This window comes from Pongo pygmaeus, chromosome 11, assembly GCF_028885625.2.
Source record: "Pongo pygmaeus isolate AG05252 chromosome 11, NHGRI_mPonPyg2-v2.0_pri, whole genome shotgun sequence".
Classification (NCBI taxonomy): domain Eukaryota; kingdom Metazoa; phylum Chordata; class Mammalia; order Primates; family Hominidae; genus Pongo; species Pongo pygmaeus.
The window spans coordinates 101007783-101021151 of NC_072384.2; the positions used below are offsets into that span (position 1 = coordinate 101007783).

General features: G+C 41.2%; 1 protein-coding gene and 1 long non-coding RNA gene across 2 annotated transcripts in view; one reads left to right on the forward strand and one right to left on the reverse strand.

Moving 5' to 3' along the window:
* LOC129031073 (aldehyde oxidase 2-like) overlaps positions 1–7624 on the forward strand; it is a 76930-nt gene extending 69306 nt beyond the window's left edge. The window contains 1 exon segment of the mRNA XM_054476822.1: positions 7563–7624. Coding sequence (XP_054332797.1) covers positions 7563–7616 — 54 coding nt within the window. The 3' untranslated portion in view covers positions 7617–7624.
* LOC129031075 (uncharacterized) overlaps positions 1–13369 on the reverse strand; it is a 27981-nt gene continuing 14612 nt past the window's right edge. Inside the window, exons 3-5 of the long non-coding RNA XR_008500934.1 lie at positions 9981–10176; positions 7387–7505; positions 1–106 (exon numbers count right to left, since the gene is read on the reverse strand). This is a non-coding gene — a long non-coding RNA (uncharacterized LOC129031075). The remainder of the gene's footprint in view (positions 107–7386; positions 7506–9980; positions 10177–13369) is intronic.

Here is a 13369-nt window from a genome sequence, read left to right on the forward strand (position 1 = left end):
TTTTCAGTCTTCCAATGGTCTGGCTCCTAGAAAATGAATTCCTTCATGTCTAAGATTTCAGGCTGTTTTGAATAGTTGAATAGTCCAGTTGTCTGGCAAAGTAGCTCTGTCACATACAATGGGAAGAAGTGAAACACTTTGATTTATTTACCATTTGGGACTTAGCTTCTTAGCTACCTGGTCCATATGATGAAACCATATTTTCTCTCAAGTCTGATGGTTCCTTGATAAGACTAACATATCTTTGCAGATATAAATCATCTACTAATTTGTGCCCATCGATCAAATGCTCAATGTTAGAATAACCTAGCATTTTCTAAAATACTCGTAGATACATGGTTTATAAATATCACTTCATGTTATAACCTATGTTTGCTATTTTATACCTCCTTTTAATAACATACATTGCATTTTGTCTTCGTGAAAGTAACATATGTCCGTTATGGAAAAATTAGAAAATGCTGAAAAGAATAAGGTGAAGTTAAAATCAGCCATAATCCCACCAACCAAAACTAACTATAACCATGTTTTGGAGTGTGAGTGTGCATGTGTGTGTGTGTGTGTACACTTTTAACCATCCTTTAATTTATATATGTTTATATGTACAATATATCTTATTTGTAAACTCATTTAATAAAATCAGGATATCCCTGACATAAGTCTTTGAAAAGATTTGAACAGTGTAATTGGGAATGACTCTGCTGAGCCTCAGTCACAGAAAAATCTGGATTGGGAATTTCATGGGAAAAGTATCCCATGAAGCATCACTCAAAAAATACTTGCTTAAACACAAAAAGAGAATACCTGGCCAAACTCTTTTATCCTACAACTCTTAATCTTTGTCTATAGCTACCGGAATAAATTTGAGGGGCCAGGGCAGCACAGAACGTTTAACTTTTCAATAATAATCCCCTTGTTATTAAGGCTACTTAGACCATATGGAGAATGATCATTTATGCTTTTTTTTTCTTTTGGAGACAGGGTCTTGCTCTGTTGCCCAGGCTGGAGTGCAGTGTTGTAATCTCAGCTCACTGCACCCTCTACCTCCCAGGTTCAAGTGATTCTCTGCCTCAGCCTCCCGAGTAGCTAGGATTACAGGGGTGTACCACCATGCCCAGCTAATTTTGCTATTTTTAGTAGAGATGGGGTTTCACCATGTTGGCCAGGCTGGCCTGGAACTCCTGTCCTCAGATGATCCGCCCGCCTCAGCCTTCCACAGTGCTGGGATTACAAGCATGAGCCACTGTGCCTGGCCATAATCATTTATCCTTCATACTTATTGTGACCTACAATATTCCTAACCATTGAACCGACCTCACATGTATTTGAAACAATGAAAAGAAAGCCCTCTCTAAATACTTGAGAAGACTTCAGTTAGTTTGTTCGAGCCTCCAGACCCTGTCTCCTCAACTGTTCACCAACAGAAAGAAGGGGCTGGTTAGAGGCCAGCCTTGATTGGGACCTCCCAAGGAGAGCAGAGAGGAGGAAGTCCTGAGTCTTAGTTTAACAGAGGCCAAGAAACACACAAAATTCAGATTCTTCTACTATTACCTGTTGCAGGAAATGGCAATACTCCTCTATCCATATAGAAACATAAACAAGAAACCCAGGAGCCATCCTGGCATTTCTCTCACTCATACTCAGTAGCTAGTCCTTCACCATGTCCTGTTTGTTTTCACCCCCAACAATTTCTTGACCCAGTCCATTTTCTCCATCCTTAACCACTATGTTATTCATTTATCCCACAAACAGATGTTGAGCATCTAATGTGTGCCAGGCATTGTTCTACAGAACAATTCTGGGGCTACAGTAGTGAATGAAACAGAGACCCCCACCTTGGTGGAGTTTAGTTTCTGGTGACCCTGAAGCTACCTACCATCTCTCCATCCTGGATCAAAGCTGCCTCCTGGCTGATCTCCTTACACCCCCTGCAGCCAGAAGCTTGTGGTGTGGCAAAGCAGACCATGCCACACCAGCACACACATTGGCAAAAAGCTTCCCTTTGCTCATAGGAGACAGAAAACTTCTTAACTTGCCTTCCTGAGCCTACAAACCTTCAGAGTCCAGCGTGGCCAACCCCACCCACCTCTCCAGCCACCCATGACCCCACCCAGCCACATTTGCCTTCTTCTGTCATTGCTCATGTTAAGGACAGAGACGCTCACTCCTGCTTTAGGGCCTCTGCCGTGCTCTTCCTTCTCCTTGGAACCATCTTCTTCTGTTCAACTTGTTAACTCCTACTCAGCTTTAATCAAATTCAACAAATTCATTTGACCCCTTCCTTTCTGCATAGTTTGAGGTCCCAGCAATATAAGGTCCCTGCTCTCCAGGCATTTATAGTCTAGGAGGAAAGGAAGACAGTGACTGTGAATTATAAGTGCTTGGCTGACCCTGGGGTATACTACTACATCCCACAGAATAAAACCTTTCTGACTTAGCCTCGCTCTTTTCTTGAAGTCAGAGGGGTCATAGATCACTTTGGTTACTCGTCATGCAATTGTTCATTCATCTAACATATTTATTGAGCACCTTCCATGTGCCAGGCACTGCTGGGGAACTAAAAAAATAGTGGTGAGCAAGGCAATCTCTGCCAGCATAGAGCTTATGTTCTGTGGGGGAAGCCAGACAGTAAGCAAGTAAACAAACACACAATATAATTGCAAGCAGTATTGAATACTGTGAAGGAAAATTGAAGAGAAGGGAGCTAGAATGTGATGGAGAGATTATTTGATTATACTTTCTTGGGGAAGTTCCCTCTGAGAGTGTTCACATTTGAGCCAAAGCCTGAATGAAGCAAGGGACCAAGTATAAAGCTGGCAATGATACAGTCCAGGCCAAGAACAGCTCATGCAAAGGCCCTGTGGCAGCTTCAGAAGCATCAAAGCCACTTGGGACTAAGCAGCCCTCAAAAGTGGCCCTTTTGTGTCTGATTTGCCCCTCTGGTAGAAAAGTGTCTGATTTGCCTCTCTGGTAGAAAAATCTTACAATTGTTGTTCTCCATGGCTGAGGGATAAAATAGAATTTGTGGCCACACCATTTATTTTCACATCAGCGAGTGAAACCTGGATAGTCCTTCTTCCAATCAGCAACTTTCCTAGTCTTTATCATACACTTTGTCACACTTGAGATCTACTTCTTTAGATCTTTAGTGACTATAATTCATTCATCCCTTTAGGAGCCACAGCAGGCCTCCTGAAGTTCTTATAGCCTGGCTGCTCACACAGACCAATTTCTAAAGCATCTTGGAACAAGTCTGACCCCATATCAGAATTTACTCTTTTTTTTTTGAGACAGAGTCTCTCTCTGTTGCCCAGGCTGGAGTGCAGTGGTACAATCTCGGCTCACTGTAACCTCCGCCTCCAGGATTCAAGCAATTCTCCTGCGTCAGCCTCCTGAGTAGCTGGGATTACAGGTGCACGCCACCACGCCCGGCTAATCTTTGTATTTTTAGTAGAGACAGGGTTTCACCATGTTGGTCATGTCTCAAACTCTTGACTTCGTGATCCACCTGCCTCAGCTTCCCAAAGTGCTAAGATTACAGGCATGAACCACCGTGCCAGCCAGAATTTACATTTTTAATACATTTGATCAAATTACAACATGTTTTTTAATTGAAATATATAATGATTCACACTGGTACACAGTGCTGTACTATGCAAATGTATATATAGAAAGAGAGGAAGAATAAGAAACATAGATATTAACAGTCTTTGTATTGGGCCTTTGAATGCCCTTGTCAAAACACAATTTGTTCTAATAAATAAGAAGTTTGGGGAGTCAGAATGTCTGTATACTAGAGCATGAGTATTGAAAAGTTCAGGACCTCCTCTTTTAATAACCTCCTTATAGCCATAAGGTAAATAACAGCCTGACTAGATCTATTTCTTAAACAGAAATGACGGTAAAACACTCAGTACTTTTCCCTCAGAATTAAATAAAATAATGCATGTAAAAATACTGTGTAAATATGAGTCACTCTGTAAATATTAGTGTTAAGGTCGTCACCAAAAACCCATAAACTGTTAATGACCTTCTTCAAAATATGCCTCTCCCAAAAGGCTTGAAAAGTGTTTCCACATTAAATCAAGTTGACCTGCTGAGGCCAGAATAAACAACAACTCTTCTAACTAGCAGCCTCATTTTCATGGGTAAATTAGCTTCAAAAAAGGCAGGCATTGGTAAGAAGCCTAAGGCATGTTTGTTACCAAAAAAATAATACTGTATGAATGAGCATTTACTATGTCAAAAGGTTTTTTTTTTAAACATGTTTGGGTTTGTTTAACCTTAATCACAGCCTAATGCAGGCTGCCATTTTTGCATGGCTCTTTCTCAGGTGTTTAATTTCTGGTGAGGACAGTGTTGCTGGTGATGGTTTCTACTCTGAGCCCAGCAGGGCAGTCCGGCTCAACTAGGCGTGGCCAGAAACATCATCTCTATGTAATTTCCTTTTCGGTGATGGGAGAAAGAAAAATATGTATTTCCTGGAAAATGTGTTTTGTACAGTCATCTTAAATTCCGCAAGGGGAAAAAAGTAAACTTCCTTTAAAGATATACATATTTAACACTTTCAAATGAGGACTTCTCCTTAGAAACAGTGATTTCATTTAAAAAAAAAAAAAAACTGTAGGATTCAGAGACATGAAGTTTCCATACCCTCAAAAATTAGAAAAATACTGCCTTGGAGAATGTGGAATAGGCAGACTTTTTTAAAAAATCATGTTATCTTAATATCACCAGCAGCAAAACGTATTTATTGAGTAATCACCAAATGTGGTCTATGTGGGCTGCCATAGTGGGAGGCCATGTAGAGCCAATTAACAGCTTCAGTTTCCATCTCCTGGAAGTTAAAATCAGACACCTCAGCTTGGAAACAGGTTTATAAGCAGGTTTCAGCTTACCCTACTTCTGAAGGGGCAGCCTGGAACACACTGACTCATAAGAAATCCTTGCAATCATAACAAATGGCTCATGTCCTGCGTTAGGATGACGCATGATCTTATCATACTCTAGTAGGGAAAAGTCCTTCGTTCTTAGATCAGTCCTCAATTCTAAATGGCCATGCCTGTCCTTCATAGAATCTGCTATTCTATGAGATTGACCAATGGCTAGTTTCTAACGGCCTTCACCTTCTTCCTACGCCGCAAACCCTAATACAGTCTCCATCCACGGACTCCCCTCCCTTTACAGCACTGTGTCTCTCACATCCCCACGTCTCATTTTCCCTCCCTGCTTCTTTTGCATTTCTAGATGCCCAGACTCAGTGAGAACTGGCAGCATTAAAAGCGCCACCTGTTTAGTTCAGTATCTGGAGCCCTTCCTCCCTGCTGAAGGAGGAGAGGCACGTGAACATTTTGCATGCTGCCAGCAGCCTGGTTTACCGACTGCTCTCAGGCAGTTCACTCCCAGACACTAGCCGTTCAAGATGAAGTCTGCTCAACCCCATACTCTATACACAGCCCTGGATTTCTCTGAGCTGGGGGAGACATCTACCAGCCCTACAAGACTGTATTCTATTTCTTGGGGGCTCATATACCACAACATGTGAAAACATGAAATCTCCAGCCTGTTCAGCTATAATCTCAGCTGCAGATAATTGGCAGGGCCTTAGACCAGCACAGACATGCTTCGGTCACCTGGATTCCTTGAGATGGAACACAGAGCAGGCTGCATGGCTCAGGACAGACTGAGAGTAGAGTCTCCCATGGTGTCTTCCTCAGAATGCTCAACCTATTGACCTATTCCCATGAGACACACACGCATACATGCATGCATGTACGCACACAGACACACACGCACGCACACATTCAGACAGGCATGTACTCATTCTTAACCACATTCTTCTAGCCTCTCATGCTGTCTTGGAAGAGGTTTTATTGGCTGTGAAACTGGTTCCACATTGAATACGTTTGTCCCAGGATGCAGGAACTGAATTATTTCCCTGCAATGCTTGATGACATTTCACAGAGTAGCCATTCTTACTCCTGAAGGGAGAGTCTCTGATACTGTTATTGAATGTATATTTGTGTCTCTACCAAAACCGAAAAAAATTAGCCAGGCATAGTAGCGCATGCCTATAGTCCCAGCTACTCAGGAGGCTAAGGTTGGAGGATCGCCTGAGCCCAGGAGTTTGAGGCTGCAGTGAGCTTGATTGTGCCACTGCACTCCAGCCCGGGTGATAGAGCAGGACCCTGTCTTTGGAAAAAAAAAAAAAAAAAAAGAGAGAGAGAGAGACTAAAAATTCCATAACTTTAGCAGAAGAGTAGACCCAAATCTGCCACAGCTGAACTCAGGAATTTTGCCCTGTGTCCAGCCCAGACCTTGCAGAACAGGCTCATTCTAAAGAAGAGAGCCAAGCAGCTCCTACAGGAACAGCTAAGAAGAGAATAGGGAAGGCCCTTTGGGAAGGCAAACCCTTCGTTTACATTTCAATACAGAGGGCAAAAAGTAAGAATAGAATTTAGGAAAATGTCCTGAATGGTAGAAGATGGGTGAATTATTTGGCTTCTTTTTGTATTTTTGTGAAATAAGTACATATTAGGAGGGGGGAGAAAGCTTTTTGGAACCTTCATAGCTTTCCATCATCAGGGAAAAGCTTGCTTTGCTTTTTAACACATTTGTAACTAAAAGCCAACCCTTCAAACAAAAACATAACAGGGGAGAGGAGAAATGTGTGTTCTGCTTTGGGCTTGAACCTAAGGGGAAGAATTCCCCAAAGAGGAGACAGGCATTGAGGACCACAAGAAAGGATGAATAATTCTCGGAGCCTGTAGCCCAAGAGAGTGAAAAGAGGCTTGAGTTTGACCAGCAAGAACACAATATCACACAAACCATTTGACTAAAGGTGCACACAGGGCTGTTATCTATCGCTGTAAAGCAGTCCAGGTGTGTGGGCTCCAGTGTACACACCTCCCAGCCTAGCCACATCCCTACTCCCAAATGAATTCATGGGATGTGTAATTCTCTTTGGGATTCATATCTGGGAAGCAAAGAAGATAGGTAACTCACCGAAGTGCCCTCTTACTAAGCCAGGCGCAGTGGCTCACGCCTGTAATCCCAGCACTTTGGGAGGCCAAGGCAGGTGGACCACTTGAGGCCAGGATTTCCAGACCAACCTGGCCAACATGGTGAAACCCTGTATCTACTAAATACAAAAATGAGCCAGGTGTGGAGGCACACACCTGTAATCCCAGCTACTCAAGAGACTGAGGCACGAGAATCACTTGAACCTGGGAAGAGGAGGTTGCAGTGAGCTGAGATCTCACCACTGCGCTCCAGCCTGGGTGACAAAGCAAGACTCCGTCTCCAAAAAAAAAAAAAAAAAAAAAATCTGAAGTGCCCTCTTATTTAGCAACATTAGGTATAACAGAGAGGACAACACAAACCCACCTTCTTTTCACAGTTGTCAATTGAAGGGAATGACACAGTCCCATGCCCCAGGAGCCAGGAACATCCAGCCTCCTCTCATCCAAAAATTTCTTTAAACCCAAAGACTTGATGTAATGCTCCTGTTGAAATAAATAGTGTTATGGTATATTAAGTGTTTAATTTGCTTTCTTTCTTAGATCCCAAGAGATGACCCTGAGACATTTAAACCTTGGTCTATCCCTATAGCATAACACTGCTATCATTCCCTAAAAGGTAAGATCAATAAGCTAAAAGATAATTATTCAAAGTGGGGAAAAAAATCAGCCAATCCAGGCTTTCAAACTTTGTTCTATAGAAATCAAGAATTGCACAAGTGCTAAGTCATGTTTCATTTTAAAGTCAATATATCTTATCCAATATTTAAGTCCTTTAACACTAAATATGCATGGTTCTGGGAACTGACAAAGGAAGGCCAGTGTGTTTTAACCAACATGGTAGTTTTTTTAATTTTAAAATAAAATATGAAAATACACTGGATTAAAATATTTAAAAAGCCTACGCCCTGATTCTTTAAGAATCACAACTGGAATGCAAAAAAACAAATTGAAATCCACTGATTACTCCATTTATAATTAACTAGCACTATTTGGAAGAGTTATCTCTTTGTATTCATTGAGTTCAACTGCTACAATTTTGTGCTGCTGCTTAACACTACACACAGAGCACTGAAGGCTTTGGAGAGTGACCACAGAAACTCCTTGGGAAATATATGCTGATAAGAAGAAACATGGTTTTTTTGTTACAAAATTAAACTTCTACTTTCTGCACACTTACTGGGCAGTAACTGAAAACATTGGGGAAGAGAGAGAACTATGGCATAAACTCAGATAAAAATAAAATAAAATTTTTTCATTAAAATCTAATTTTCCAATGTAATTGTCTAAAAACACCCACAAGTATTAACACATATAATATACATTTAATTCCATTGTGCTTTGTCATATGAGAACAACTTGTATTGATGTTTTTACTAAATCAGATTAAATAACCGATGAGAATTTGCTTCTCCTTTACAACACAAATCAAAATAAGCAACACTTAAAATTACATCTTACATTATTGTAAGATAGTCATTTTAAAACATACACCAACAAGCCAGGCATGATGGCTCATGCCTGTAATCCCAGCACTTTGGGAGGCCAAGGCAGGTGGATGGCTTGAGTTCAAGAGTTCAAGAGTTCAAGACCAGCCTGGGCAACACGGTGAAACCCTGTCTGTACACCACCTAGCATGGTGGCACATGCCTGTAGTCCCAGCTACTTGGAGGCTGAGGTAGGAGGATTGCTTGAGTCCAGGAGATGGAGGTTGCAGTGAGCCAAAATTGTGCCACTGGACTCCAGCCTGGGCAATGGACTGAAACCCTATCTCAGAAACACACACACACAAATGTAGGGCAAAATTATCTAAGCTCTTTAATTATTCTCTCTTTCTATCCTTCTTTCTCTTTCCAAGTATTAAAGTTAAATGTGAGCATGATGGCAAATCCACTCTAATTCTTATGTACAACAAGGCATATAAAGTACGTGGCATCGTGCCTGACGCATAGTACTCAATATAGCTACACACAAAGACACACACACATTCAGATAAAATGCCCGATTTTAACTAACTAGACACCATGAATGAATGAGGTTGCAAGTTTTTGTACAGACTTTATTTTTTGGGTTGGGGGGAGGGACATGGTCTCGCTCTGTCACCCAGGCTAGAGTGAAGTGGTCCAATCTCGGCTCACTGCAACCTCTGCCTCCCAGGTTCAAGCGATTCTCGTGTCTCAGCCTCCCAAGTAGCTGGGACTACAGGCACGCACCACCACACCCGGCTTATTTTTTTGTAGAAACAGAGTTTTGCCATGTTGGCCAGCCTGGTCTCAAACTCCTGACCTCAAGTAATTGGACCGCCTCAGCGTCCCAAAGTGCTGGGATTACAGGTGTGAGTCACTGTGCCCAGTCTGTACAGACGTTAAAATAAAGACCATCCTCTGCTATGCATGGTGGCTCATGCCTGTAATCCCAGCATTTCAGGAGGCCAGAATGGGAGGATCACTTGAGCCCAGGAGTTCAAGACCAGCCTGGGCAACATAGCAAGACCCTGTCTCTATTTTTATAAAAATTAAAATTAAAAATTAAGGAATTTTTTAAAAGACCATCCTCAAATTGCAACACAAATTTAAAAAACAAAAAAAACCTCTTGTCACTTTACCATTTATAATTACTTCTGTGTGTCAGAATGTTATCCATGCCATACAATCAACACAAGACGCAGATATAAATTGCATTCTGAGTCTGTAACTGTCATCCTTTACCTGCAATTTCAAATTTTTACATTCTTCAAAGTAACATAATTGGTTCTTACATATTTGCTTTATAAGGAAGTGTTCAACATTGATCTTATAAATCAAATTTTTACCACACTAAAAACATATACATGTGAGTATGTTCCCCATAACATTTTAAACCTCTGCTAAAAATATTCAAAAACTTCTGATGCCATCCAGCTTCTTATTTTATAAATGAAGACACGGAGGCCAGAGGAGAATAGTAACTACCCAAACGTACTTATTCATAGATGTAAATCTTATCAACCCAGTTGTCAATCATTTATTGTTCTTCTCCCTGTATATAAAGCTGAGAGATTTGCACACTTTGTTTCATAATTATTGTCTTGTCTTTTTTTTTTCCAGGTGTTTCAGTTTTTCACAAGTAAAAAGATGGTTTGTTAATCCTAACTGGGTTCCAAACTGATATTCTTATACTGTTGTAGAAAAAAATAGACACAAAATTTAGAAACGTTATCCAACTTTGATTATGTTAACCCAATGAATCATTATTTGCAAAGCATTTCACTTAGACTTTCCAGCCTAGAGGCCACCAGAAAAGCACTGCTGTATCCACAGTAAGCAAGTTTAGTGCTGATTTGTTTCTGAAAAGATCACGTAAATGTTGCTGTAAAAGCAAACTTTTCCTTTCTGTGTCCATCCAATCTAAATGGACTGGTAATGCAGGTTATGATTATAGAATGAAAGACACTTCTTGGTAGATAAATATATGATGACTTTTCCCAGGGGTGTATTTGATTCAGTAGCCACAAGAGAGTTCTGCAAGTTTTGTTTTGCCATGGATTGACCATAGGTCTATGTACGTGCATTTGACAGCAAAGGAGTGGTATTTCCCTCATGCACATCTACTATTCAACTGATTACCATTCTTTTGGATTTGGAGGAGGGGAGAAAGCAATATAAAAACATTTTCAATATCTTGCCCCCAACCCCTGTGTGTTATTGTTGTTGTTGTTGAAAAACATCCAATCTGGTATCAGAGTTTAAGAAATATTGCATATTTCAGTTTCCCATAGATTGAAGTGAGAACATAAAGCAAAAGAATTATAAATTGTAATTACCCCCTACATTGTGGTTTAAAATATGCAAGATCCTCTCTACCAATAACTTTGAGAATGAAAAACAAAAGAAAAAAAGAAAGAAGGTATATGGGATCCACCAAATTACATTCATCTGAGTTTAGAGGCCTTCAGAGAGAGGAACCAGCATATAAATTAGGCCCTATTTGACCAGAAAGTCAGGGGCAAGCTGAATTTCTACTAGCCAGATTTCACACAATCAGGCTCCCCAAGGCATGGTCTGCAGTGATCCCTGCAGTGGCTGAAGGAGGGGAGGCAGAGCTGAGAACACTGGGTGATGGGTGAGAGAAGGTAGGCAATAAGGCATACAATACAGCCCAGAGGAGGCTGAAGGTCCTTAAAGCCATGGGCACGTTGTCATGAGAGGCTGGGGCATAGCTGTCCACAGGCCTATCTGCGGACATTGGAGGCTTCCCTACACCACAGGAGCCCAAGGGATAAAGCAGGACAGGAGCACAAAGAGGAAGGAGGCAGGAGCAGAAGGGTCATGGGCAGGACAAAAATTACACAAGACACAGGAACATTAAGAGCTGAGAACCTTAGTGGGAGTGGCTGGGGTGAAATAAGTTGAAAGTATTTTTTTTTTTTTTTTTTTAGCTCTTTTGAAAATAAAATCCTTAATCTAATAAGAATGTGGGAAGTTTGTCTTATCATGTGTATCATTTTAAATGATGGTAAATTGTATTTTTTTTTTTTTTTAGAATCTTGTCAGTTAGAGCTAAGGATGGTTACTGGGCATTTATTTTCCATTTGTCATGGTTCAAAACTACAAAGCACTAAAAATAGAGGGGCTTGAATAAAAATTATTTCTGTGAGTTGATGCACTAAAATCTGGATGGCATGGATGTTAATAAAATACTTTTTTAAAAAGATACAGTTGAAGCCATATATTTGAAACCAGTTCTTTGGGCTCAATAAACATCATTAAAATATGAAACAGACTAAAATGTTTAAATAAGTAATACATTAACATGGCTCGAATGTTTTAAAAAAAGGTAAAGCAAAGACTTACTCTCATACTGCTATGGCCTGAATGTTTATGTCACCCCAGAATTCATACATTCAAACCTAAACCTAAAACGTGGTGGTATTAAGAGGTGGGGCCATTGGGAAGTGATTAGGTCATGAGGACTCCACCTTCATGAATGGGATTAGTGCCCTTATAAAAAAAAAAGACCCCCTAGAGCGAGTTAACCTCCTCCACTACATGAGAACACTGCAAGAAGACACCATCTATGAACCAGAGAAGGGGCCCTTATCAAATACTGAATCTGCTAGCAGCTGGATCTTGGACTTCTCAGCCTCCAGAACGGGGTTCTGAGCAAAACATTTCTGTCTATGAGCAAAACATTTCTGTTTATAAGCCACCCAGTTTATGGTATTTGTGTTATAGCAGCCCAAACCAACTAAGACACATACCACCCCCATCCATCCAATTCTCACACATGCACAGAGTATAACTTCTGCTTTCCCAGAAAGCCCAGCATGTAACCTGTCCCAGAATGCCCAGCCACTCTTGGCAAAATCAGAGCTACTCAGCTGGCCCTACAAATGGACAGGACACAACGGCCAAATGTCAGAATGTTTGAGGAAGTCTAGGGCAACAGGACAAGCACCTGGTTCCCGCCCTTATTTTCACACCTGCTGTGCCTCTTCTCTCTGTCTAAACAATTCCATTCTACCAGCTTCCCAACATCAGCAGCAGCCTGATGCCTGTAAGGGTGAGGAAGCCTAACCCTTAATGCTCATCATGGGCTTCATGGAACCTCCTATTTCTTACTCCCTGGGCCTTGGAGCACAGGAGACATTTGTACTCTTGCCTTCTGAGCCTGAGTTCTCTGAGTAGGTTTTCTCTTTTGTAAAGAAAAACAGACTGCTCCCGGTTCCATCCCAGAACAGTGAAAATTAACACTATCTGTCTCATAGATTTGAGTAGGCAAATAGCAAAAAGATAAGCTTTCTAATTTGTAAGATGTCAAAAGGAAGTCAAAAAATTAGGCAGAAATAGTTGGAGACAGAAAATAATGGAATTTTCTCAGTCCCGCCACACAATCCTGAAAGTCAGTGTTAAGATGCCACCGAGTATGAAGCAATAGTGTTCCTTCCTTTGCCGAGCCACAGCAGGACAGGCTCCCCTGTGCTCCTGTAACTTTACATTTAGATGATTTTACTGGCTCGCTATTGGTCTTGTTCCAAACCATTCTGCCAAGATAATCTTTCTCAACATCTGTAACCACCCACTGTCACTGTGTAAAAGAGTTGCATTCAACAGGACAGTTTCTTCTTCCAAAAGGGACTTTACTGCCATCTGTGAAGTGGTCACCTGTTGTTTTTATCTGACTGCTGTGTCTTCCTTTGGGAAATTATCCATCCTCCACTCCATGTGTTCCAAACAAGCTGCTGGGAAAGGAATGAGATAAGCTGGGTTAGAGTCTCTCCTGAGAGATAGGCTCTTGCGCAAGCTACACAAGCTAAAGGGCCACTGTAGCAGGTCGCCTGGATGGCCGCGTTGAGTCCACAAGCTTCTGCT